Source organism: Neovison vison, chromosome 6 (genome assembly GCF_020171115.1).
Source record: "Neovison vison isolate M4711 chromosome 6, ASM_NN_V1, whole genome shotgun sequence".
Lineage (NCBI taxonomy): Eukaryota > Metazoa > Chordata > Mammalia > Carnivora > Mustelidae > Neogale > Neogale vison.
The window spans coordinates 59,016,357-59,044,223 of NC_058096.1; the positions used below are offsets into that span (position 1 = coordinate 59,016,357).

Sequence of the window (27,867 nt, forward strand, 5' to 3'; positions counted from 1 at the left end):
GGCGGAGAGCGAGCCGCTCGGGAGTCCACTCTGCACTCCGCACCCTTGCGTGTGTGCGCCCTGCTGCCCGCGGGCCGCTCAGCGCTCCTCTGCCTGTCTATGGAAGGAGCCAGATCCCCGTCGCCGCGGGAAGACCTGGAGCTCCTGGCGCTCGGAAGAGGGCAGCCGGACGAGCAGAAGCCTCTCAATGGAACCGTCCAGGTCATCCCTCTTTCGGTGGAGGAGCCCTGCCCAGCCCAGGTAAGGCCTGCTTGGCCCCGCGGCGGGCGGTGTCCGAGAGCGGACTCCGAGCCGGGCTGCCGGCCAGGGCCCGGGCCTGGCACCCTCAGAGTTGCGGGGTTCCAGCCAACTCTCCGGGCGTCGCGGACGCAGAGCGCTGGCGCGTCCTGGAATCTTCGGAATGGAGCGGACGTGGGAGTGCGCGTCCGCGGGAGCGCGCGTCCGCCTGAGCCCGCCAGAGCCCCTGAGACCCCTCTATCCCTCTGACCTCCAAGGAACTGGAGGAACCCTGACGTGGAGGTGTGCGGCTCCCCTCTTCAGAGCAAATCCCTGGGGATAGAGGTGGTTTTCATAAGTTCTGTAACTTTAAATGAAGTTTTTTTTCTGTTTCAAGAAGGGAGGAAGAACTAGAGTGATAGATGGAGTCGTCGCTCTTTCTTCAGAATCTCCTTGCCTTAGCTTTGCTGCCTTGCCACTTCCAACCACCTGCCACCGTCCCCCGCTAAACCTCACCCAAAGCCCATCATCCCCTGTCCCGCTTCACATTCTCAGACACACACACACACACACACACACACTCACACACACACACTTTCTGTCCTTCCTTTACTGATCAGGCCTTTTGATTTGGTAGGAAAAGAGACCGGGAGAGGCGAGTGAATTTGCTCTGCTCCGTTGATGGGAAGTAATTTCAAAGTTTTTGTCCCAAAGAACTACACGATGCCTCTTTCGTTTTCCTTCCTCTCAATCTCTAAAGGAAGTCATGGTGGTGCTTAGGCTGAGCTCTTTTCTGGTCCAGCTCTGGCAGAGATGGGAACATTATTCATTCTCATTAAATGGTTGTAAAACAGCAGAGACTTTGAATTCACAGCCATCTACCTTCTGATTAACCCCTAGTGCTGGCTTGAGGTTTACAGGGTGCTTGGAGCTCTCCATATATATATATATATATATATATATATATATGGCTCCAACTTGACTTTTCTAGGTCCCACTTCTCCACTTCCACCCCTTTGACTCTTGGCCTGTTGATTTCAGGGATAAGCAAGGACAACAAAAGGGAAAAGCATTGCTTTTGCTTTGGGATCGATTCCTGGAAACACTGTAAAGTTTGCTCTTCTAAGGACCTATAGGTACTTTGGAGAGTGATTTGGGACTTCATGTTTGAGTGAGAGATGAACACCACAGAAAAATGAAGGTTGGAGGAAGATGGTCTGTTCTCTGTGGGCTGGCTGTGTCAGTCCTCCAAGGCAGGATCTCAGAGTGGATCGGAGAATACTTGCTTCATGTTAGATAGACCCAGGACATACCAGTGACTTCTGGGACTGAATCTAGACATAGGAGTTTTGGTGACAGTTTCACCACTAGAAAGTGTACCTTGTGGCAAGGTGCTAAGGTCTGCAGTCAAATGGTAGTTAATGTGGTTAACCGAGCTTCTCTGGGAGGCCTGGGAATGCCTTTCTGAAAACAGATGAGTAGAAAAACATGCCACACGCATGTAGGGCATCAGTATTTTATAATTGTTTAGTACCTGCCCAGGAGAGACGGCTCTTTCGTGTTCTAATTATTTCCTCGTCAGCCAGCTCTACACTGATAGCCTGGACTTCCTTATAAATTAGCTTTGTAGGTCACCAAATAGAAAAATTATGGGGAGTGACAGAATGGCCTGAAAGTAAAGGGTATGTGAGCACTTGGAGGGCATTCAAATATTTGAACAGGAAACATTTAAAAAGAGAGAGAGAGAGAGAAACACCCTCATTTAATGCTAAGAGCATAAACAAAACAAAACAAAACAAATGCTAAGAGCATTTTCATCCAAGTGTATTAATCATTCTCTTTGGTTACATAGAATAAGTTGAGGTATATTTTATTTTTTAAAAAGATTTATTTATTTATTTAGTTATTTCTTGACAGCGAGAGAGAACACGCGCACCTGCAAGCAGCAGGGGGAGGGGCAGAGAGAGAAGGGGAGAGAGAATCTCAAGCAGGCTCCAGGCCCAGTTTGAGACTGTTGGGAAGAGGACACCCCACCTCATGGCTGACTTCCTAGTTGGAAGGGCGGATGTGGGCGAGTCTACAAAGGCAGTAGAAAAAACTTCTTTCCCTTGCTTGTTCTAGGCCGGGTGCTTGAGGGAAATTAGCCCCATTGCTATGCATTTTTCAGAATTTAGATCAGGCAGCAGCTGGATTTTCTGTGGGTGGACAAGTGGATTAAATCCTGCAATGAGATGACAAAGTACAGATTTTCCTACGTGCTAAGAAAAAATTTTCCAGATGTATATAATATCTGCTTCTAGGAGAGCCAAAGGGAAGAAAAGCTTTCTGTATTTACGAGAGAGAGAGAGAGAGAGAGAGAGAGAGTGAGTCCTGCCATTGTGCAGGGCCTTAGGTCATGTATTTGGGTCCTTATCTGAAGGGGGATGCGATTATCTGGGGGCCTGTTCAGAGGAAAGCCACGAAAATTCTCCAGCCATATAATGCAATCATAGACTATTAAGATGCAGTTTGCAAAAATCTCTGGAAAGCACCTCGTAGAAAAACCTGTCTGTGGCTGCTCCCCGTGACCTGGAATTTGGGCCTGAGAGAAAGAAGGTGCTGGTGAAGGAGGCAGTGTGTCCTGTGTCCTGGGTTTTTAGGGGAGTCTCAGCACAGGTGGCATATACCTACTGTATCAGAGGCTCTTTCCATTCAGGGCACAGTGGAATCTTCTGGGAAAACCTCTAAAAAATACAAATTTCTTGGTTGATTCTAATGTGCAAGGAGCGGAGAAGCACTGTTAATTTATTCTTGGGTTGAGAGGAAGCTGGTAGACTATTTCACAATGACTTAAATTCTGTGAAGGTTAATTTTGCACAGGATAGTGTCTCTCCCCTAGGTCTGATGGGAGACAATGAAGGGGCCTGGCTGTATGTTGTCAGCTTTGGGCTGGACAGGAAGAGACTTTTCCTACAGGCGAGGGCTGTGTGCTTATGAGGTAACTCTCCCTAGGAAGTCAGAGTAATGGTCTCTTCATAGCACCAGGGTCCTAATTTATTATTTCTAAGGGAAATCATAAGTGAAGGCACAAGAGGCCAAATTCACTGACCCTTGTTTTGCGGCTCATCTGAGACTCCAGCCCCTTTCATTTTGTACCGATCTTATGGTCCCGACTGCTTCTTGTATCAGGTTTGAAAATGGCATGAAGTCATTTTGTTCTCAGGAACTCTGTAAGTGGGAAGATCTCTTTCTGTCCCCTGAGAAGCTGAAGATTCCTTGTCCTGGGACTTTCCATGTGCTTTACTGAGCCCTTGGTTTTGGTGGCTTTGGAGTTTTCAGTCTTCAGTTGGGGTGAGAGATGGCTCTGTCCTTGGACTCCAGAAACACACGTAGCTCAAAAGCATTTTCTTCTGTGCAGATGTTTCTTTTACTGCTCCCCTCACACCCGACCAGAAGAGCCAGTGTAAAGTATATATTCAGGGTCTCCAAAGTGTGACCTCTACTCTAGAATTTTTCCAAGTACCTTCTTAACAGTTCTAGAACCTTCTACAGGGTATTAAGAGCCTAATACCTGACTGAGGCACAAACATGGGATAAAAGAATGAGGAAGTTTAAGAGACGCCCCTCCTTCTCTCTGGTTTCAGTTTACCTTGGAAGATAGGCTGGTATCTGTTTATATTTGAAACCAGACAAAGCAGGGACAAATGAGCTGTGTGGACAGCTCATGTTCTGGAGGATCTCTCCATGATTGACATGGCAGGGAGGTCTCAGCAAGAGGAGAGATCTGATCTGGCTCCTGGAGAGAGTGACAAGGCTTCAGAACAGGTCTCAACCCTAATAAAGCAACTGATTCACTCGGGGTGGCTCAAAATTACACACTGGGGAGGGGGGTTTAGTGGAGTGGGGGAACACCTGGGTGGCTAGGTCAGTTAGGCATCTGCCTTCAGCTTAGGTCATGATCTCGGGGCTCTGGGATCGAGCCCCATGTCCAGTCTCTTTCTCCCTCACCCTCTGTCCCTGCTCTCCTTCCCCCCAACTCATGCTCTCTCTCTGTCTCTCAAATGAGAGACAAATGAATAATAAAAAAAAAAATTACATGCTGGCTGGGGCCTACCCCCACCTCCGCTACAACCTGGTCTCCCATGTCTACGGAGGAACTAGGTGTGCGCGGTTTAAATTTCTCCTTAGCTGATTTGGACATGCTGCCAGGCTTGGGAACCTCTCACTGAGCCCATCTGAACTGTCGTCCTGAAGTGAACGATTTCCTTCTCTGGTGGCCATCACCACAAGCATGAGGGAGAGAAAGTCGACCAGGCGCTGCTCTGTGGGCCTGGAGAACGATGGCTCCCATGTGTGGGGTGCCTAACATTTGTGTAGCAAGTGCTTCATGCCCCAAATCTCTAGTCTTTATAACAGCCCTGGGAGCTGGATCTATTACTTTTACAGTTAAAGATGTTGGGACTAGGGAGCTTCTGGAACTTGCTGAATGAGGCAGTCATTGCCCTTAGGCATAGGAAGGGAATGCGGGTACAGAACCACACTTGTTCCCGCATTGGAATCCATGGTCTCTGTGTGAGAATTCCCTGACGGCTCTGTGGGAAGCAAGGACAGAGTCCCAGAAGCCTGTAGGGGCAGGGGACGGGGGTGGCCCCCAGTGGAGACACCCCACGACAGCCAGGCACGCTCATAGCCTGGAGCTCTGCGCTGTGACGCGGGGTGGGGGTTGGGGGAGCTGTGGACAGCAGGTGCCAGCTTTGCCGTGAGCCGCAGCAGGCATCCGTCCTGCCTGCTCTCTCTGACAGCATCTTGGAGACGGGCTAGTGCCTCCCTTGCAGGACCATTTGACTTAAAGGAAATGGTGTCAGCGACCAACCGAGCGACCAAGTTGTGGCCTCACTACACCCACTGCAGCCTGCTTCCTGGTGTCGTTCCCATCCTTCCTTTCATTTCCCTTCCCAGACCCTAATTACATAGCACAGGGCACAGCAGTAGTCTCTTTGCTTGTCCTTGGCATGCCCATCTAAACCACACATCGTTTTTCTCTTCATCTTCAACTCAGCTCTTGTGCTCCAGAACCTTTCACAGTTCCCCAGCACACACCCAGTTAAGTGCAGACTGCTCTGGCGGCACTGAAAACCCTCCCAAGGATGCTCCGACCTTTCACTGTCTAATCTTTAGGACCATGACTTCCTTCTGGAACCCACGCGGGCAGAGGATTCTCTTGGCCAGCCTGGTTATGACTCAGCATTGAGGTTGCTCTGTCCATCTGCTTTTCTCTGTCCATCCTCCAAAGTCTTGCTTTGCCCCCACCTCCCCACCGCAGAGCCCCTAGGGTATTTCCCCCTCACTTAAAAAAAAATTTTTTTTTTTTTAATTTATTTATGAGAGAGAGAGCCCAATGCAGGGCTTGATCCCAGGACCCTGAGACCATTACCTGAGTCGACCACCTGAGCCACCCAGGAACCGCACCCCCCCACACTGCCAACTTCTTTTTTTTTTAAAGATTTTATTTATTTATTTGACAGACAGAGATCACAAGTAGGCAGAGAGGCAGGCAGAGAGAGGGAGAGGGGAAGCAGGTTCCCCGCTGAGCAGAGAGCCTGATGCAGGGCTGGATCCCAGGACCCTGAGATCATGACCCGCGCCAAAGGCAGATGCTTTAACCCACTGAGCCACCCAGGTGCCCCCCCCTCCTTCTTGTGAGGTTCCATTCTGCCTCTTTGTAAACCTGACTCTGTGAAGTGTGGCCTGGAGAGGGCAGGATCCTGCTGCCTTCACGAGAGTACAGAAGTGCTTCTGGAAACCAGTGACTGCCTCACAGTATCCCTCTGCTTTCCAGGAGAAGGAGGAGAACCCTTGGAGTTCCTGTAATAAGAAATTGATTGGAAAGTGCAAACTGTGGATGGTCATCGCCTCTGTTTTCCTAGGTCTTATTATAGTCATCATCATAAGCTTATGTCTTATTGGAGGTAAGAGGATTTAAACAGGACTAAGTTGATGCATTTTAAAAACTTGTTTAATGCTTGTGTCGGACTTCCATTGGTATGGAAGATGTGCTCATTGCTATTTCATTACTTATAATATGAATTGAAAACGGGCTTGGGATTGTTGTGCGGATGGTAGCTATCCTGTGGTTCTTTGTTTTATTTAATTTCTTTGTTTAGTAAGTTCTGACTGAAGTATGGAGACCAGTGTTTTACTTTAAACTCTGCCGACCAGACCTGAAAATTTCTTAACTTAACTTACTTAGACACTAATTTATTTTTTTAAAGATTTTATTTATTTATTTGACAGACAGAGATCACAAGTAGGCAGAGAGGCAGGCAGAGAGAGAGAGGAGGAAGCATGCTCCTTGCTGAGCAGAGAGCCCGATGTGGGACTCGATCCCAGGACTCTGGGACCATGACCCGAGCCAAAGGCAGAGGCTTTAACCCGCTGAGCCACCCAGGCGCCCCTAGACACTAATTTATATTTTATGTTTCTCTACACCTGTTTAGTTGAAATTTTTTATCATTTGTTTTGTAAAATAATTATTGCACTTCATCTGATATACCCAGTACATTATTATAATGATGAATAATGAATAGCTCATTTGAAAACGTCTTAAAAACTTTGTAGAATCATGTCTCTATATGCTGTCATTACTTTAACTTATTTTGGAAATAACTATTATATTTGTGTTGTATGTGTTTACAGACCAAAACCATACATGGTGCTAACTATGTAATTTACATATATTATTTTATTTCCTATTTATTTTTTAAAATAAAAAAGTTTTTAAAAAAATCTTATTTATTTGAGGGAGAGAGTGAGAACGAGCACAAGCAAAGGGAGCAGCAGAGGGAGAGGGAGAAGCAAGTTCTCCGCAGAGCAGGGAGCCCAAAGCTGGGCTTGATCCCAGGACCCTAGGATGGTGACTTGAGCCAAAGGCAGACACTTAACTGACTGAGCCACCCAGGTGCCCTTATTTTTATTATTTATTATGAATTTAAAAATAATATGTGTTCAGTTACCCATAAAACACATGCAAATTATTAATATTTCACTATACTTTCTTCTTTTTCTTACTTGCATTTTAAAAATAATTTGAGATGTGATTGTATTTTATTTTTTATATATATATGTGTATGTGTGTGTGTGTATATATATATATATATATATGATATATATAATTTTATTTATTTATTTTTTTTAGAGAGAGAGAACATGACCATGTGCCAAGGTGGGTGGGTGGAGAAGCAGAGGGAGAGGGAGCGAGAATCCTAAGCAGGCTCCATGCCCAGTGTGGAACCCTTTGTGGTGCTCGATCTCAGCACCCTGCCATCATGACCTGAGCTGAAATCAAGAGTCGGATGCTTAACTGACTGAACCATGCAGGCACCCCGATCATTGTTTTTTAATCATTTTGGAGCCTACCTTTAGGATTTTTAAAGATTTTATTTATTTATTTGACAGACAGATCACAAGTAGGCAGAGAGGCAGGCAGAGAGAGAGCTGGGGAAACAGGCTCCCCGCTGAGCAGAGAGCCCGATGTGGGGCTTGATCCCAGGACCCTGGGATCATGACCTGAGCTGAAGGCAGAGGCTTTAACCCACTGAGCCACCCAGGCGCCCCTACCTTTAGGATTTTTAAGGCTATATTGATTGAGACCATTTGCCAATCCGGTAAAAGTTATTTGTGGCACTTTTTTTTTTTTTTTTTAAATGACTGCATGATACAGCCCTCCATGCCATTCTAAAGCTTTTTAAATTTTCCATGATTATTGATATGAAGGTTTTCATGATACATAAATAGAGCACCCTCCAGTGGGCAGTCATTTCAGTTTTAAAACAAGAAAAAAGAAATTGTTTTTATTTGTAATTAGAATTATTGCAGGGGTAGGGTTTTTCTTCTGGAGTTGGGATACTCTTGAGGGCGACCTGGTCTCTTCATGGATTTGGGTTGAGTCAGATTCTTCTTAATAAACCCAGTCTTGGATGAGGAGTCCCAGAGTCTCTCCAGAAGGGGTCCTGGGAGTTTTCTTCAGAAACTACATTTTCTCTTCACTTCCTGTTCCTTCTCCCAGCCTCTTCCTCTCTTGTCTCAAGTCCCTGAAAGAACAGGGAAATTTGATAGTATATGCCAACCGCCAGCATGTGAGTTTTTCAGGCAGGCGCCTTATTTGCTTAATTACTTCGGGTATAGTTGAGGTGGGACGGGGATCCATGGAGGCCACAGGCTGGTTTCGAGTTAGGAAGACGTTGATAAGAGGTGCTGCACCTCCTCCGACGCGCAGAGGGTAGGAGTTTTAGTGTGAGCTTTCATACTCTCTCTTCCCATCAACTCCCACACGTGGATGTTGAAACTGAAGTTGAGCCACGCAAACTTGTCCCATCACAATTAGGTGGTGCTCTCCTGAACATTGGCTGATTTGTCAGTTGGCCTCTGGAGCCTAGAACAGTGGAGCATGCAGCAGATCCAGTTGGTTTAATGTTAGGGATTCGAAAGCTCAAGACCCAAGAGCTGTCTTCCATTCTCAAAAATCATCTGACCTCTTCAGCTGCCCAACAGCAATCTGTAGAGGAAGGGATTCACTCTCCTTCCGTTGTTTCTCAAGGGACATGAGAGTTCATTGGAAAATATTCAGGGAAGAACTCTCTGTAAGGCTTATAGTGCAAACTTCACTTTCAATGTTGTTGTAAAATTGTATTTTCAGGGGCACCTGGGTGGCTCAGTCAGTTAAGCATGTGCCTTCAGTCCCAGTCATGATCCCAGGGGCCTGAGATCGAGCCCCATGTTGGGCTACCTGCTCAGTGGGGAGTCTGCTTCACCCTCTCCCTCTCCCCACACTCCTACTCTCTCTCTCTCTCATTCACTGTCTCTCTCAAATAAATAACTAAAAAATTGTATTTTCAAATGTTAAATCTGTACAGAGATTTGCACACTTTCATATTTTTTGAATCTGAGAAATACTTTGATTTCATTTGGCACCTCAGCCCTCAGGGGTCTGGGCAGTGTGGGATGGGGGAAGTGCCTTGGGTGAAAGGGGCAGGGACAGGGCTCCTCACCCAGAGCGGCTCTGTAGGAAGCTGTGGGATGAGCATGTGCAGTAATTGGGCATTGCCTCATGGCCAAGCCGGAGATAGGAACCGAATTCACAGAACTTCTGGGCACTGTGGGGGAAAACACTGCTGTCTGGAAAAGTGCAAGGTTGACAGAGTCAAAGGCTGCATCTAGGGCTGGCTTTGTTAAGAAGCTAGGTTCCTCAGGAGCTACCTTCGCCCTTTTTCCTCTGTCATCCCACCCCGCCCGCCACCCCGCCAGCTCCTCAGGCTCTGTAACAAGCAGATCGAGGCTCAGAGGCAGAGATGTTAATAACTGTGGAGCTGGAGTGCACACAGATGTGGACAATCAACAGGTCCCAGCGTAGAAGGGGTAATGCATTGAGGAGGGGACAGTGGGGTACCCAGGGTGGGGTGTTCAGCACGGAGGTGTATCTTGTCACTGATATTGTTAAGAACTACTGTCAGCTGTGTCTGTTTTATTACTGTTAATTTTCTACAGACTGTACAGACTTTATTTGCCTGCATCTGGGGCGGGTCTCCCGTCACTTTGCCCTTGACATGCCGTTCAGGTGATGGCAAGTCCAGGATCGTGGCTGAGCTCCAGGCATGGAGCCGGGGCTGTTTACACACATGGCAGACAATAAAATCATTTTAAAGTGGTCAATCTGGGGAACAGAGCCCAGGGAATCCTGTTGGGTCTGGAGGCTTGGTTTTGTCTCCATACTTCAGGGAAAAGATAATGATGGAGTCTCTTCTTTTCCCTAAAGAAGCATAAATTCCTTGATGTAAATAAATGGTAAAAGAGCTTTCCTTTCTCTTTCATTCTCTCTCAAAGTCATCTTCTTTCTGGACAATTTAGAAGATCAATTAAGCATCTTCAGGGGTTCTGCTTTTCTCACTGAGTTACCCCAGCCAGGGGAAGAGAGGGACTCGAGTTAACATGCTACTAATGAAAGTCTTGTTGGATGGAGCAAAGAATTTTAAGTATTATGCAAGCCAAAGGGTGACAAGTAGGTGGATATTTAGAGATGGAACTTAAAGGTGATCAGATTTAGCACTCTAAGGACGCTTATGTGATATTCTCCAACATTACAGCTTTCTGCCTGACTTCTTTACTGTCTTTCCATACAGGTGTTTCCGTGAGTAGGAATGCTGTGGTCCTGAGATGTAAGCAGGGACGTTAGAAGTGCCATATGTTGAATAGGTTGTTTTGTCTTTGCCTTGGGTGGAAGAGCTGTACTGTCACAGCTCGTTGGCAGGCAGACGTGTTGCACAAGGCAATGCTCCTAGTGTAGGGTGACTCATGGGAAAATCCTCAGCAGACAGCATTCGCAAGTTGTAAACTAGCAAGGTTTTTGGGGACAGGAACTTAGTAGCAAATATGTAGGCCCTGGTCCTTGAAATTTCATTGTGTTGTCCCCTGTTTCTCTTGCCCTCCACTCTCATAGGTTTCTCCACCTTCCCAGGACCAATGTCTTCACCTGTGCTCTCCACAGGAGCCTCCCCAGCTTCTCCTGACCCATGGACCATCAAATCTGTCCACATCTCACTAAGCATCCTCAGGCTTTTCTCAACTTGGGCCTCTTGAAATGTGCTAGCATTGTTTGTCCTTCAAAACCTTCTTCCATCAGAATCTTGCTACGACATTTTAGAAATGTTTATTCTTTTTCTATTTTTGCATTGGCAGACTTCTAGGAACAGAGGTCTGCATTTGGGTCTTACCTCCTGCTCACTCCTTACCCATGGGTTCCAGGACCCTGGGATCACGGCCCGAGCAGAAAGCAGACACTTGACCGATTGGGCCACCCAGGCACCCCAAGGCTTAAAATATTTAACATAAAATGTGAGGGAAACTTGTTGATTAAAGGATTAATAGTATTTTTTTTCTTGTTTTGCTACAATTTCCTGTACTTGGCAAGGTTTCAGCTATGAAGACATAACTTATTGTCAGAGGAAGTAATATCACGACTTACAACAAATAAGGGTGCAGGGGATAATTCCCTGTGTTTGAGGTGCTCAGGATCCCTCCTAGATGCAGTGAATTGCTGGGTGAATTCATGGGACTCAGCATATTGTCATAGAGATGATTATTGATGTGGGGAACAAAGGCAAAAGGAAATGTAGATAAAATTAAATTCCTTCAAACTTGCAGCCTGTTGACAAATACTTGACTCAAGGCAGAGCAAGACACCCCTCCAGGAACTCCCAAGTGTCTTTAAGTTAATGCCTTTCTAGAGGAAACCAAAACAAAACAAAACAAAACAAAACAAAACAAGCAAAAAACACCTAAGCCTGATAGGCCTCCAGGATCGCTGAAGTCCTCTTTGACGTATGAAAATCCTTTTGGAAGCTTCCTTTGTCTCTACCCCTCCCAACTTAAAAGTATCTTGTGAATTGCTCCTCACAACCCCAGGGCACCTGGGTCCTGTCCCCCTGCTTTAATAAAACCACCCTTTGTACACCGAAGAAGTATCAAGAATTCTTTCTTGACCAATTGCTCCTGGACCCCACGTCAAATCCCATCACTTGTGATTTATCATAGCAAAATGAAATAAAGCAAAATCTAGAGGAAACCAGGCACAAACTTGAGGACCCCCTTAACTGTCACAGCAATGAGATGTAACAACACGTGAGAAGTGTTGTCTACCGGGGAAGCTCCTCAGAGGCTAAGGGCCCAGGGTTTTCCTGGGTTGGTCCAGGAGGCAGCCTCTGCCCGACACATGCTACAATTCCAGATCCCCGGAAGGCACGGTGATCAGCGTAAGCTACATTGTTTGTACCAACAGGAGGTCCCAACAGGTACCATGCCCTCCATGCCCTCATGGAGGGAACCCTCCCCAGATCCAGGCTCCCATAGGCCAGCCGGGGTCCAGCCTTGAGCCGGCCCCTCTGAACTGGTCATCTCAGGCTCTGGGAATTCTGTTCTGCACGTTCCCTTTCTCCTCATACTTCCCAGGGAATAAGTACTAGGATTCTTAGTGCTTTTCATCTGCCTTTCTATCAAACACCGAGGGCCTTTTCTAAGTCCAGCCAGAGAGGCTGCTTGTGTTCTGTCTGAAGCATGAGATCTGAGAGTCAAGGCTATGGGCAAGGTGAGCTCCTGGTTCGGCCACCCACGCCTTTCTCAGGGCTGGAGAGGTGGTTCCTGTGCGGGCCTGGTGGGGAGGCCACCGGAGAGCCAGGGGAGCAGTGCTGCTACCACGGGTGCCAGCTTCTAGCTCCTGGCTCCTGGCCTTGTGTGTTTTTTCTTTAGCTTTAACTGCTTAAAAATCAATTAGCTCACCATCATTAGAGCACCAGCAGCCACGCAGAACTCACGCTGCCAGGAATGCAAGGCCCTCCGGCCCTAGGGCTCTGAGCGCAGCTTGGTTTCCCTTCTATAAATAGAGAGTGTTAAAAAAAAAAAAAAAGAAAAGAAAAGAGTGTGTCAACTTTTCTCTCCTGTGGGACAGAGTGGTGGCTTCCCTGCCCATCCTCCGTCCTCCAGGAGATGTCTGGACATGGCTCACGTGCTTATGTCTAGTCCCCACGTCCCCATTTGGTTCTGATCCATGATGTCTCTTCCTCCTCAGGGTCTTTGATAGCCTGCAACTGGGGTGATTCACTGAAGTTCCTTGCTCCCAGTCCCTGGCCCCCGTCACCCATTGTTCGCTCCTGGAGCCTAGCCCAGCGCCTGCCTTGACAGATACCTGTGGACGTAGCTAAGGCTGCAGGTTCCATTCAACCAAGAAATTCACGTTCTTCCCACTCCTTCCCACTGGTATTCAGTGGAATCTGGGAGCTCTTATGGTATAAAACGAACAAGTTTTATCATAATGGAGGCCGGCTCCTGTCTTTATGTGGTATCTCCAAAAAGATAGAACATTTCTGCGTGTCTTTGCTTCCTGTGTCTAGTCTTTATCCGTGATGAATGTTCAGTGTCATTTTTAGAAGCCAGTGGAACAAATCGTTATTTTAAGCATGTGTTTACTTTACTTTTACTTTTTGTCTCCCTCCGCCCTTTAGTAACTTACATTGATGAAGATGAAAATGAAATACTTGAGTTATCATCGAATAAAACCTTCTTGGTCGTGTTCAAGATTCCAGAGGAGTGCACTGCTGAGGAGGAATGGCCTCACCTGCTCATGGAGAGGGTAATTATATCGTAAGCATTGTTTACAGAGTTCTTAACAGTAGAATGTGGGCTCTTCGAATGATTACGTAAGTAACTTCAGGCTTGGATTCTTTGTCTGCATTTTGGCAGAAACTGATGCTTAGAAATGGATTTTCTGGGGTGCCAAGTATCAGAAAGGAGCCCTGCCCTCCAGCAAAATGCGTCCTGGAGGACAGTTCTGGGTCTCCTCACTCTGGTCTTAAGTTTGATTCGACCTGTCATGTCATGGGGGACTGGTGTTGTGCCAGAAAACCACAGTCACAGAGTCTGGGCCATCAGTGGGGCTCAGTGGCAGGAGAGGATGTCGATAGATAGACAGTTCTAGACAGTGGGATATGTTCTCCTATCTACTTCTCTAGAGGAGAAGCATACAGAATATTTTGCAAGCTCAAAGGAGGGTCATCTACACTACCTGAGGTGTGGCTGGAAGCTTGGAGGGCGTCTTGCAGGAGGTGATACTCAGGATGAGTCTTAAAATATGAGGTAGGAGTGTTCTTGGTAATACTAGGGGATCTGTCCTGCAGTGTCCAGTTGCCTCTTGCCTACTATGCGGTGGGTCCTTTTGGGGGTGAGGCATGAAGGTTTTCCTACTCTTTGGTCAGGCACTGAAACGTTTTCATCTTGTTGACATGGTCAGCTGTTCACGTTAGCTCTTGCTGGTGGTCGTGGAGAAACACTGGAGGCTGAGAGCTTAGTTAGAAGGTACAGCAGTAGTCCCAGTGATAGATGAGGGGCTTTGACCCAGGGCAGTGGCAGGGTGAATAAGGAAGATTCCAGCGAGATTTAAGAGGTCTTCTCACTCAAGGGGACTTTATGGCTGATTGCATGTGGGGATGCAGGAGAATACGACTCCAGGCTCCTGGTAGGTGAATGGGTAGATGGTGGCTTCATTCTTAGAGCAGGAAATGTAGGACAATGCCCTTGGTGCAAGATGAGGGCATGCAGTCTCTGCATGAGGGCTGGTTGGGTTCACAGCCAGACCCAGAAAAGTATTTGGTAAGGGTCTAAGCAAGACCAGCCTGCCATCTCTTACAGCCTTCTCTGCAGCTGACAGGTGGACTGGTGTGAGTCACCTTCTGGTTTCCATCTGATTCCTATGAAAGCTTCGCCAGGAGTCAAGTCCATCTCGGTCACCCTGGAGTTAGTGTCTGGACACCCAGAGGCGTGTTATTTGATTGCTGCTTTGGTCACAGGGGTTTGTGTTCTGGGATGATTATTGGGCGTTTCTTCCTCCTTCTTTTCCGTGTTTAAATCTTACCTGTGAGCCCCTTTTCCTTTTTTTCTTTCACCTGCTTCCAGAGCAGGTTGCTGAGTGAATAACCTCTTGCCTTTTCCCTCTTGATTGCTTTTTTCATCCCAGGGTTTTGCATTTGCTGAGCAGAAATGAGATGATTCAACATCCACACATGTCACGTGTTCCAGACTGAATTTTTTAAGTCAAAGGGGAGTGGAGGTTAATCATTCACTGTAGAGCCATATCTCTTGCTCAGAGCCTGACAGGAGCAGATCCTGTAGGTATTTTTAGCTCATCGGTGTGGAGTGGCAAAGGAACAAGGCGTGGCATGATTCCTGAGGCCAGTGCACAGGCCTGTTCGAGCTGCTTCCTTCTCTGATAAATGGAAATCGCTACACTTTCCCTGTATATCCACAGGTACCTTTGGGATGCGTATAAAGAACTGTGTACAACATTTTTTTTTTTTTTTTAAAGAATGGTCTAGTTTACAGATTATAAAAGTTAAGGCCCAGAGAGGGGACAAAGATTCTGCCCTCTGGGATCCCAACCAAATATGTTCAGAAACAGAAGTGAGAACTTAGGGATATTAGTCTTACTGTCGGGTCAACAGCCCCTTTCTTTCATTCACTCAGGCCAACTTCTAGAATTTCTCGATATGGAAGGTAAATGGGAGTGGATGATGGAACATATGTCCTCGCTTTTGCATTACTGTCTTGCCTTTCTTTTTTTTTAATAGTTAAGTGTGAAATCCTTTGTTTTGTTTTAAATTTTTAATTTTTTTAAATTAACATATAATGTATTATTAGCCCCAGGGGTACAGGTCTGTGAATTGCCAGGTTTACACACTTCACAGCACTCACCATAGCACATACCCTTCCCATTGTATTTTGTTGTTTTTAAAATTTATTTTATTTTATTTCTTTTCCAGTGTTCCAAAATTCATTGTTTATGCACCACACCCAGTGCTCCATGCAATACGTGCCCTCCTTAATACCCACCACCAGGCTCACGCCACCCCCACCCCACCTCTCTTCTAAAGAGTTTTCCTAGCCCTTCCCTTATTCCACTGCCAGTGTTCTCTTCCCACTGGGGCACTTGCTCTGCTAAACCAGTCGGTTAGGTTAGCTGCGGATTGTGTTACCCTGGCCCATGTGCTTGATGGAGGCGTTAACAATCACTCCTTTGCTAACGCCGGGAAGATATGGTCTCAAATTAGCCACTCTGCCCTACTCCGGTAGTCAACTCAATGGGTGCCTAGCTCAGTGTGCATCCAGCCTTGTAGGCACGGCGTAGGACTCCAGAGCTAGGGGTGAGAAGACCCCCTTTTCATGTCTTTGGACGCATAGTAGTGTGGTTAGCTGTTCCCAGGAATGTGGACATGTCTCAAAGACACCAGGGGACTGTGTCACTGAAAAGAATCAGAGTGGACACTGAAAGTGATCTGGTTTGTCATTCCGGCTCTTAATGTTAAATTTTAGCTTAAAAATTTTTTTTTTTTCTGAGAGACTAGGACTATGTGCAAAACAATACTAGACCCTAAAGGTTAAAGAAGAAGGAGAGGAGAATGGGAATAGAGAGGGTTAGAAGGACATCACCCCTGCCATAACACATTTGTTTATGTATGCAAATGTATGTATGTATATATCTGTGTGCATATACACACATGTACGTATGTATGTACACGTACGTATGTATGTACGTATGTGTGTACGTGTATATGTGTGCGTGTGTGTATGTATGTGTGTGTATGTTTGTGTATGCAGGGAAGTGCTTGGGAAAATAAATCCCATCTATAACGTCCTCCTCCTCCTCCTCCCCGATGTTCTCAGCAGACCTGTGAGAGCCACTTTCTTATTCCTGCATCGCCTCTAGCAGGATTCTTTTCTCGGGGACTCAAAAACTATAAGATGACTCAGTCATTTTTTTCCCTAAAGTTCTTACCACTTTCTGCTTCTTTCTTCTTTGATATTCAGGGCACTTTCCTTCTCACTTCATCCTCCAATGTAAAGAAAGTGGGCTTTAGTGTCTATAACCCCCAGGACTGAATTCCTTATGAGCAGAGTGACCTTGAGCAGGTTTCATACACTTTCCGCATGCTGCTTTCTTTATTAGTAAGAAGGGAAGGGGTGGTAATGCCTCTTATGTCAGGTTCTTATAAGGATTACAGCAAAAATACAAGATTGAAAGCGTAGTTACTGTAGGTCCTCTGAGCCCCTCTGCTCCACCTTGAAGGGACTGAATTGTCACCAGGTGAATTCAGTGGGAGTGTACTGTGGCAATGGAAGCTCCTTGAGATTCTGTTTGGAATTGGGTGGGAAACAAAATGAGCATAGGTGCCCTCAGGCACTGCTTTTTGGGGTGTGTCTGCTGCTTGCTACTCATTGGGGTGAGAGGGCACTGAGCCGTCATGGGTGCAGCTGGGCCACTCACCTCAGCACCAGCGTGCCACTGGAGGCCACTGAACCTTCCAAAACACCTTTAAGGCTGACTGACTGCAGCCGAGGCAGGAGTCAGCCTGGCAGTGGGCTCACTCCAGCCCCAGAGCTGGGTCCCTGGCAGAGAGTGTAGTCAAATCCAAGAGCAGTCCTCCTTATTTATGCTAGAAGCTGTGTGCAGAAGACCAAGGCATTTAACCTTCAAATGCTAGTTTCACAAAAGTGCAATGTAAGTACATTCAACTACTTGTCCTCAAGTCCTACCAGGCTAGGATTCCCACCTCCGAAAGGTGAGGAAAAGGCTAATCAAAGACAAGAAGAGACCGGTAACAGAAGAGCAGCTGGTGTCCAGAATATAACACCAAACACTTCAGATACGGAAAATACAGATACCAAGGAGCAGACAACCTGAGAGAAAGACAGGAAACCAAGAGGCAAATCAAAGGTGAAAAATCCCAAAGGAGTTCATCAACACATCTGAAAGGATACTCAATCCCACTTAATAATAATGCAAATTGAAACAATGTAAAACAATTTTATACTCCTTAAATTGGCAGTAGTTTTTTAAAAATCTGGCAACACGAAGTGCCAGCAAGGCTGTGGGAAATGGAACACTGTCAAGTGCTGAGGTAACAATTTGGCAAGATTTAGGTGGATTGGAGATGCACCCACACTTGGACCCAGCGATCCCATTTGTCTGCACATACTCAAGAGAAACTGTCACAGTATCAGAAGAGAGGCACAGAAATGTTCCCGGAAGATGACTTGGACATAGTTTTTGATAAGAGAAAATTGCAAATGCTGCACATCACCAGAGTAGGGGAATGGAAAAGTTGGTGTAATCATTTCATAGGATCTCTGCAGTAGTTAGGAGTCAGCCTGAATGACCTCCGTCTCGACGTACTGTTGTGAGCAACTATCAAATGTAATTTTGGGTGAAAAAAAAAAAAGAGCAAGCCACAGAAGAATGCAGAATATGGCACCTTTTATTTGAATAAAAACACAAACTATGAGTTGTTGTGGTTACACGAGGGGGTATTACATTTATAAAAACCTGCATGAAAATGATATGTACCAACTTCAGGACCATGGCTAGTGCCAGGGAGGGGGGAGAAAAATGAGGAAAAATAGTGTGTAGGAGTAGCTTTAGTTTTGCTTTGTTTCTTGGGGTAGAAGGCTGCACTAACTACGGTAGAACATGTGGGTGTGAAACCTGGGTACACAGGTGTCATTTTTAGTGTGTGCCTGCACAATCTGATGCATAAAATAAGAACTCTACAATTACAGGCCAGCCCCCCTTGGTCCCTTCATTGGGGAAGGTGCCACACCTGGGGCTTCCATGGCCATGTCTCCCTACGAGAAGCTTCACGAGAAAGGAGAGAACAAGCCCTTGTCTGGTGAAGGGCCAGGTCCTGAGGAGCCTGTTGTGCTGCTTTCCAAGCTACTTCAGTGTTGTCTCCTTCCCAGGGTCCTCGGAGTCTGTGGGGGCTCCAAGGTTTATGGTGACCATGCTCACCACAAAGGCTGCAGGTGTCCACACGACATGTGAGAGATGTCGAAACTTTCAGCCTGCTCACCTGCTCCTTAGAAATGAGGTTCTTTTAAATGAATGTTGAGTTTTCGTTGGGATAGGTAAGACCCACACCTTCCTATTTCTCCATTCAGAGCTTCTGAATAAGTGAATTCTGAGCTAGCTTGGAATCTCTCTCTATGAATGGTTTTGCTTTGTCACGTGATATGCAAGATAATCCATCTGTGATGCGTGTGGTTGTTTAATGCGTTGCTGTTTGTTTTAGCTGACCCATGTGTACGCGTCATCCCCATCGCTGAGCCATTGTTTTACTTCAGTGGAAATGACGGACTTCAGGTAAGAGTGTGGAGCCTTCTGTGTTGATCTCTTTCCCTGGGACGCGACCCCCATCACCGTTTATCTAGAAGGACTTTTGAGTCTCAGAGCACAGAAGGATCTGATGATAGAATCACAGATTGTTGGCTTTGGAAGGGTCTTTGGACACTCAATAGCTCCACTCCCTGATTTTACAAAGGAGCAGAGTGAAGCCCAGATTAATCAAATGTCGCAACAAGGTCACAAGGAAGAGAGGAGAAGCCAGTACCAGGTAAACCATTCCTGTTTCACAGCAGATGCTCAGGTAAGCTAGGGGTAGGACTAGAAAGAGATCTCAGAGAGTGGCTGCGTGGCTCTGTCAGTTAGGCATCTGACTCTTCATCTCAGCTTAGGTCTCCTTTATCTTGATTTCTACATCATGAGTTCAAGCCCCACATTGGACTCTATGCTGGACATGGAGTTTGCTTGAAAACAAAACAAAACAAAACAAAACAGTTCTCAGATCGTGATGTGCTGTAAATGATATAATTCATACACTAGCTTTTGCTTTTGAGGAGCATAATACAGGAGTCCATGCTCCTTGTATAAAATTAAAAATGTAAAGACATGCGTACAGGAAAAGTCTACCTTCTCCCTTCTGCCCCAGCCTATTACCCCTGGATGCTGGATGTTCCAGTCAATTCCATACACAGAATACGTTTCACTCCCTTCTACTGAATGAATGGACTGCCATCAATGGTTTGGTGTGATTTTTTTTATATGTGTATTTACCACCCAGACTTTATATACTAAATATGTGTAGCTTATACATATGCATATGATTTTTCTTTTTACATCTCTTAATCTTAAATGTTTTTGTCTCTGTCTATAGAACTTAGATCAAAGGTGTATACGTGTTGAGGAGTCATTTGATTGTCTTTTTGTACTGTTAGGACAAGATTTACATGACAAAGCTTTATTATCTGTTATTCCTAAAATACCTTTTAACTGTGTCCATCAAAGATAGTATTGGATTGAAATCCCTCCTCCCAAACTATACATTTGCCAGACCATGATCTTTATATATCTGAGAGAGGAAGCATGGAAAGCAGGCAGTAGCACAGTGGGATGGGACTGAAAGGGCCCTGAAGTCTGAAACTGCCTACAATGGCGGGTTGCCTTGGCAACAACACTCTTCATCCATTTTATGGACCCCCCCACTGTGCATGTTCCCTTATGGTAATGTCTCTGACACTGCTCATTTTAATCACAAATTACTGGTATTAAATTGCCAATAAAAAAAAAGCCCAACACAGTTTCCTCGGTGTACTTGCCCCAATGCGCAATTTCAAGACAGAGCTGATAAAGGGAAGACGTTCAACCAGAAGGGTATTTCCAAGAATCCAGCCCCATATTATGGGTCCAGGGGAGGTGGGATTGCATAATGGGTTGGGATTGACATTGGGGGAGAAAACCTCCGAAAATTGAGTCAAACATGGCTAGAAAGCTGAGGACTTAATGTTAGAGAATTTGTTTTTAAAAGTTATTTGAAAGAAAAATCCAAGGGTTTTAGAATTTGGGATAGAGGAAGCTCTGTCCAGGAAGGATTTTGTTTCATGTTAAGAGGTGCAGGTAGAGTTTTAACAATGTTGAGTTGAGAAGCAAAAGCCATTGCCCCCGCAAAATGTGCTGCCGCTAGAGGGCAGGAGACAGCCAGACCCCTCGCAGCTGGGATTGTGTCCCCAGGGCATATGGACCTCCCGTTCTGCCTCAGCCATCTCACTACAGGAACCTGTCAAAATGCCCATTGGTTCATCAGCTGCCCGGCCCACTCTAATGGTGGGCGGCCGAGGCAAAGCCTGTTGGGTTCTCTGTTTTCTTGAAAATCCCCTCTTTCCCCTCAAAATCTAGCCGTAATGTGAACTCCCTCGGTGGGTGACCAGACACAGTGGCATTAGGTTGGGCTAGCGGGACTGGGTTAGGCAGGGCAGGCCTGTCTTTCACCTTCTGACCTGTCTTCTGGAAGTCAGCCTCCGGTCATTTCCATAGGGCAACCTGAGCCCTTGGCCACCCACCTGTGGAAGTACAGGGTGGCTGCACGTTTAGACGGCGACCATGGGCAGCCATAAATGGAAGGTGGAGCACAGGGAACAAATGAGGACACCTGAAAACTTGGGTAGCCGGCTAACAGTGTGAACCTACATTTCCAGCCTCCTTGTGGATGCAACCGTAATCCGAGAGTCTCTCCAGAGTCTTGGTGGTATATTGTTCATTGGAAAGGCAGGGTTTGACAAAGGGCTTGGCTGTCGCAGAGCTCAAAGGGACTGTCGGCCCCCCATTGACCAGAATATTGGCCTATGTGACCTCCGGCCACAAGAGGGAGCTCGTTCCCTGTCCTTAGCAGGAACAGCGGCCTGATTCTGGCTTCTGGGAGTGTGTCCAGTCTTTAAAAAACCACTTCAGGGGGAATGTCAGATGTGGTCACTTCTTAATTATTTTATTGCTGGCTTTTGATCTGGGCCTCCTTGAACCAAAGTAACAGGATAGCTTTGAAACACCTAAATGCTGAGCTAGCATTTAAAAAACAGCATAAGCTGCTAATTAACTGAGGATAGCCCTATGATTATTTTTATTTTGGAAATGAAAAATATGTTCTGGGAAGATGAAAACTCCTTTTCCTTAGGTCCCTTTATTGAGAGTTGCAAAACAGAGAGGCTTGGAAGGTGGAAATGGGACAGAACAAGTTTCTCACTCTAGAGACAAACCAGGGGGATCTGATTTGCTGCTGCTACACAGGAAGGTCTGTGGGAGTTCAGGAGTTCTCCAAGGAGCGGGTTGCAGTGAGGGCTGTGTCCTGCCTTAAACATTTTATAGGTTAAGGAGTGAACTGGTTGAACCCAACAGCTCTGATGGTCGCTTGTCTGGGCAGGGAGAGGAGCAGGGAATATAGAGGACAATAGGCTTTCCTGCCCTGGGGAAGGGGAGTGGGGGAGAGTAAAAGGCTGACATTGGGGCCAGTGGTGGGCCAGCCTTGGATCTTCCTTGACAATAGCTGGGTCGTGTGCTTGCTTCGGCAGCACATATACTAAAATTGGGACAATAGCTGGGTCGTGACTGTCCCTTCAGTGGCCTCTTCTGGTGGACTCCTTGAGGCTGCGTTTTAGGTGGAAGGAAGAAGTTAGGGCCACCTCAACTTTCTGTGAGGAAACTACAGAGGAAGCTTCTCCTAGAACAGTGTACGCTTTGTTATTTTGTCCTGAAAGAACACGAGGAACTACAAATATGGTCCCACATAAGTCCATTTCCTGAGTTACAGTGGGATTCTGTTGATCTTTGTGGCTTCTCTGTTTGGCGTGCCTTTCAGCGGTGAAAATGCCACGGTAGCCTTCAACCTGCAATTTGGGGTTCCTTCGGAAGATGACGATTTTATGAAGTACAGGATGAATAAGGAGTTGGTGCGGGGCGTTTTACTACAGAATCTGCATGATCAGGGAGTGTCTGGCTGTGAGACTTTGGGACTGGACCCAGCATCCCTCTTGCTCTATGGTAAGTGGGGGAAGTCAGGACAGTGGGTTGTGGTGTTAGCACGTGAGCCAGACTGAGGGCAGCTGGGTGGGGTTTGCTGCCTGCGCTGGTGAGATTTGCTCTCTGTAGAGGTCACACAGCCCCTGCCCTCCACAAGCCGACAGAGTGTTTGCGGGGGGGAAAAAAAACAATTAAATTGTAAAGATGAGGATGACTAAATGTTTCCTTGTTGCTGTTCACCCACATTTGAAGCTTGGCAATATCATTTGTAAGCTCCATGGAAATGTCATGGTTTCACAAGAGAAGTAAGTATTGAATTTGAAACAAATTATGATCCCAACATGGGGAACCCATCTTTTTTTATGTTGAAGGCCACTGAGTCTATTACATTAGTAGAGGGCAGAACCAGGCAAAGCAGCCTCTTTCTTTAGAAAGGTATCATAAAGTCACCCACCTACTTTTGAAACCAAGAGAGCAATGAGAAAATTGGCACATCATATAATAAGCCTGGAGGACACCCTGCTTGTTAGAATCTGAGAACTTTTAAGACTTCACGCAAAACCTGGTGACAAGCTTCAGACAGGTGCCTCCCTTGCATCTGCACGAGAACTTTGGCCGGGTGTCTGGCCTCGTGCCTCACCCTGATTCCTCGCTGGGAGAGGCATGTCAGCCGCCGCTGATGCCAACCGTCTCTGATATTCCTCCATGATCCAGCAGAAATGCTCTTCTTACACTAGTAGTAGTAAATGCTAGTTGAATGAATGAAAAAGACCAATCAGGGGATGGGTTAGCAACAGGCACAGTGCCAGCCGGCCTCACATCGGAAGATAGACCTGAGAGACTGGAAACACCCCAGTTACCACATCATGTGAAGAAGGAGTTTGTTACAGTGACACTTATTTATGATGGGAAGTGAAAGTAGGCTAATCCTTGTCTAAGAAGGCAAAGAGTTATATAAAGCAGTTCTGAAACCTTTATTTTTCCCAACTAGATAGAAAGGATGATGTTCAGAAGGCCCAATCTTAGTTTGCTGGGAATTAATTTTTTTCCTCACAGATCAATTAAATAAATCGCGCCTGTGGGTCAGATGGAGGGCATATATCTGTAAAGTGAAGAGGTTATACCTCCCCTTACAGGAATTTTAGGAAGAAAGAAAAGATAAGAAGGAAAGAAAGAGGGAGGGGTTGAGGGAGGAAGGAAGGAAAGAAGGAAGGAAGGAAGGCCAGAGAGAAAAAGAAAGAAGAAAAGAAAGCAAGCGAGCCCTTCGACCCCCTCCTGTGTAAAGAGGTGAGAGAGGGGAGGTGCTTCTGCCTGAGCTGGGTGTGGTGGCAGCTGCTATGTTGTGACTGGTCTTGATTTTCTGAGCCCCCTCTGTCCTACGGTGGTTACCAGCTTTTTCCAAATGTAGGTGAGGAAGGTAGAGGAGGATGGTGAGAAAAAGTTGATAAGATTATGGGGTTCAGAAAGGCAGGTGGCCTGTGAACCCAGGGAGAGCTCAAGACGACCTTGAGAAGACCTTGAGCAGATGGCCCTGGAGACATTTGCCCAGGCCCTGACGCGGCATCGGGCCCCATGAATGTATCCGAGAGCTAAATAGGAGGTTTTACTGTTCCTCTGAGACATTTCTGCTTCGGGGGAGAGAGTGTTTCTATGACCCGATGTCCACTTTCTAGAACATGCTTGTGAAATATTTGAGCCATTTGGTAATTTCAGGACTATGAGTATCAGTCAAATGGAAGAGGACACTGTCACCGTTTGGGAAATGTGGAAGGAAGAAGAGAGACCTAGAAAAGGCAGGCAGGCCAAGGGAGGGGATACACTCAGGCAGGGATAGACAGGAGAGGTGGAGGATCCTGGGAGGGGCCCAGTGAGACCCTTAGGCCAGTCTTCCATGTTCATATGCAGTGTGGGCCTGAGGGTTAACCTCCCCCTCCAGTAACCACCCTTACGCCACACCGTGGTCATCTGGGCAATTAGTGGTGAGCCTGGCAGGTAGTTTTCTACAGAGATAATATTCCAGTTTTTCAAAGAACAATGATTCTTTTTTTTTTTTTTTTTAATTTAAATTCTAGTTGGTTAACTGGTCAATCTTTGTGGCAGGAGTAGAATCAATGACTCATCACTGACATACAATACCCAGTGCTTATCATCACAAGTGCCCTCCTGAAGACCCATCACCCATCTAGTCCATCCCCCTACCTCCCTCCATCAACCCTCAGTTTGTTCTCTGTCATTAAGAGTCTCTTATGGTTTGCTTCCCTCTCTTTTTTCTCCTTCCCATCTGTTCAACTGGTTTTTTTTTCTTAAATTCCACATATGAGTGAGATCATATGATATTTGTCTTTCTCTGACTGACTTATTTCACTTGGCCTAATACCCTCTAGCTCCATCCATGTCATTACAAATGGCAAGATTGCATTCTTTTTCATGGCCACATAATATTCCATTGTATATAGCACATCATTTTTGTCCATTCATCCATCGATAGGCATTTAGACTCTCCATAGTTTGGCTGTTGTTGATAATGGAAGAGCAATGACTTAAGAAATTAAAAAATTTTCCACATACTGAGAACTTTTAGGATTGACTCTTAGCAACTTTCAGCTGTACCAAACAGCAATGGTAACGCCAGCCATCACTTTGTACACTACATCCACAGAACTTATTTATGTTATAACTGGAAGTGTGTGCCTTTTGACTACCTTCACCCAGCTCCCCCACCCCCTGCCCCACAACCAGTCCAATCTCTTTTTCTAGGAGTTTGTTTTTTCTCGAGTCCACCCGTGAGATGATGCAACAATTGTCTCCCTTTGTCAGACTAATTTAATGCAGCATGAAGCCCTCAATGTTCAGGGAATTGTTGGACTAGATCTCACCACCATCTTCCCCTGTTTTTTTTTTTTTGTGCTGCTTCACCTCATGGATGTTTGGAGGCCCAGGAATGAGGAGGGGAGCTCTGTTTTACAAATTTAAGATGGCAGCATGAGTTATTTTAAACATCTTGACCTGAGTTCGTTATTTTGTGCTGTGTTCTCATATGGGAAGGAGTCAGCTTGTAGGCTAAATGAGAAACTAAGGCAAACACCAGATTTGTGTGAGAGAAAAGAGGAGAAGAACTTGTAGGCGGAGAGAGCAGTGAAACTTGCCTGCACATTTTTGTGGTGAACCGATGAGCTGCCTGCTGGTAGAGGAACCCATGTTCCTCTTGTGTTCTGTTCTTGAAAGGACTGCTTGGTATCAGGGAAAATGATTTGGGTTGTTTATAGATTCTCCAGGAAACTTGGAACATTTAGCCAAGGACCACTACTTTCCAAGTGGGGCAGTTTTGCACCCCCACCGCGCCCCTGGGGTATTTGGCAACATCTGGAGACATTTGTAGTCCTCAAGCCTGGGTGTGTACGTGAGATGCTAGCATTTTGTGGGTGGAGAGCAAGGAGGCTTCTGCACATTGTACGAAGCACAGGACAGCTCTCTATTACGCAGAATTATCCAGCCCATAATGTCAACCACGAGGACCCTGTGGTAGAGCATGGGCTGTCTGTGTGGTGTCCCTAGGTCCTTGCACAGATGTCTTCTCCTCAGTCAGGCCAGGTCCACACCATTTCCCTCAGCAGACTTTCTCAGAAGCTACTGTGTATGTTTTAACAAACTGAAAATTTAGATGTTAGTAGTGAGATTATGAAGGAGGACTGAATATTAAATGTCCTCGGCACCCAACAGACCTCATCAAAATGTTATTTATCATGAATTATGCCAAAACAAATGACCATTGTGTTATTTGCTTTCTGAAAAGCATTCAGAGGTGTGCATGTATGTTTATATATTGACTGAAAAGAAAATTAACTCTGTTAGGAATTTACAGGCACTTCAATTTTGCAGAATAGTTTATATTGAAACCCAATGAAATAAAATGAAAGAATAAATCTTTAAAATAATCATGATTTTAAAAAATTAGTGACTTCCATTTGTCTGTCTTCTCTTTTCAGAATGAAGGGAGGATGTTGGTGTGTGTCCAAAGGCAGTGCTCCACTGAGTTTGAGGAAGAGAGAATTCACATTGTTTTCCAGAGAAGATCCTGAAAATTACCACAGAAGGCCTGGCAATGCCTGGACGGGTGGAGACCATCCTTTTTCTCCTGACTCTGCATTTCTGAAGTCTGGGCTCTGTGTCTAGCTCTGTGAGCTCCCCTCGCGGGGTCTAGTCTTGGCAAAGGCAGGAAGCCGGTTTGGTTGGGGGTGACGGGGAAGGTGGGTGGGCCTTGCAGTGCGGGGTCACTGCCAGTTGCCTCCACCCACAGGTGCACACTTTCTCTTTAGGGCGAAGGTGACCTTTCAGGCAGGATCCCCCAACCCGTGCTGGTGGAAAGAGTGGGCAGGCAGGAGGTGAGGGACAACTGAGCCAATCTCTCGATGAAGTCCTCCTCCCACTCCCATTGTGGTATTGGATCTACCTCTGAGCAAGACTGTGAGGAGGGCACTTTACCCAACAAAGCAGCGAAGTTCTGTGTCTAATTCCATAAACTGGAGCTGCCTGTCTTAGCAAACCAGCCTCAGGCACATCATCCAATATTACTGGGTCACATGTGGCTACAGAAATATGGTGTGTGTTTCTTACTTCTCATCACCTCATTGCTCTGGTGACTCTTGAACACTGCCTTTGGAAACGTGGGTCCCTGTGTGTTTTGAGTTTTGGACACACTGCTGTCCTTGGGGATGGTTTGACCTTTAAGAGTTTCTAGACTTCATCAGAGGATTGTTAAGGCTGCTAACCACGTGCACGCTGGTGCCTGGCTTTTTCTTGTCTCATGTGACTAGGCTTCTTCTAAAACTCATTGTCTTCAGGCATTGGATGTGTATCCTATTGAAGAGGGTTTGAAACAGGAAGAGCAGCTCTCTGTTTGAAATAACCTGTTGGAGGCTTGATGCCAATTTGTTAACAGGAGGGGCTACAATGTTAGCAACTGTATTGATCATCTGCAGACACAGAATGGCCTAACATGAAGAAACCGAGGATTTGTTTCGTTGGGAAAATTGTTTTGCTGGGAATTTTCCAGGGGAGAGTGTGGTGGTCCTATCACAAGAGATTCTTAGCCCCAGGATCTCAGTTAAACGGGTCGTAGGTGGACGTCCGTATGAGGGGCTGCCGTGGATGGGGACTTGTCCAAGCGTGAGTCTCAGGCTAGATTTGCCCTGGTCTTTTTGTGAACCAGGACTCTGGATAATGTGAATTTGCTTTCTTATTTAACTAGAGGATATGTTTTTTGTAACCTGGTGTCTCATTTTGAGGCCGGTTCCTCAAACTAGCCAAATAGGTGCATTTCCTGTCTTCCTCTTTATTTTTTATGTGTCCAATATAAATCATAGTGTGTGTGTACTTTTTAGAATGTAATGAATAACTTTCACAGGGAAGGATTTAAAACTATTTACAATAAATTATTTTTTGTGCGGGCATGGTCA

At 46.1% G+C, this 27,867-nt stretch overlaps 1 protein-coding gene across 1 annotated transcript; it reads left to right on the forward strand.

Moving 5' to 3' along the window:
• The first annotated feature begins 41 nt into the window (after nucleotides 1-41).
• On the forward strand, nucleotides 42-27,859 carry C6H3orf52 (chromosome 6 C3orf52 homolog). Its single transcript, XM_044251381.1, has 6 exons — nucleotides 42-240; nucleotides 6,035-6,164; nucleotides 13,245-13,372; nucleotides 18,858-18,928; nucleotides 22,251-22,432; nucleotides 26,398-27,859. The coding sequence occupies exons 1-6, from the start codon at nucleotides 100-102 to the stop codon at nucleotides 26,400-26,402; spliced, it is 657 nt and encodes a 218-aa protein (XP_044107316.1). The 5' UTR covers nucleotides 42-99; the 3' UTR covers nucleotides 26,403-27,859.
• Nucleotides 27,860-27,867: the final 8 nt, after the last annotated feature.

Coding starts and splice junctions, on each gene's coding strand:
- C6H3orf52 (XM_044251381.1), top strand. CDS start 100: ATGGAAGGAGCCAGATCCCCGTCGCCGCGGGAAGACCTGGAGCTCCTG. Junction 13,373..18,857: donor CTCACCTGCTCATGGAGAGG/GTAATTATATCG, acceptor TGTTTGTTTTAG/CTGACCCATGTGTACGCGTC. Junction 18,929..22,250: donor GTGGAAATGACGGACTTCAG/GTAAGAGTGTGG, acceptor CGTGCCTTTCAG/CGGTGAAAATGCCACGGTAG.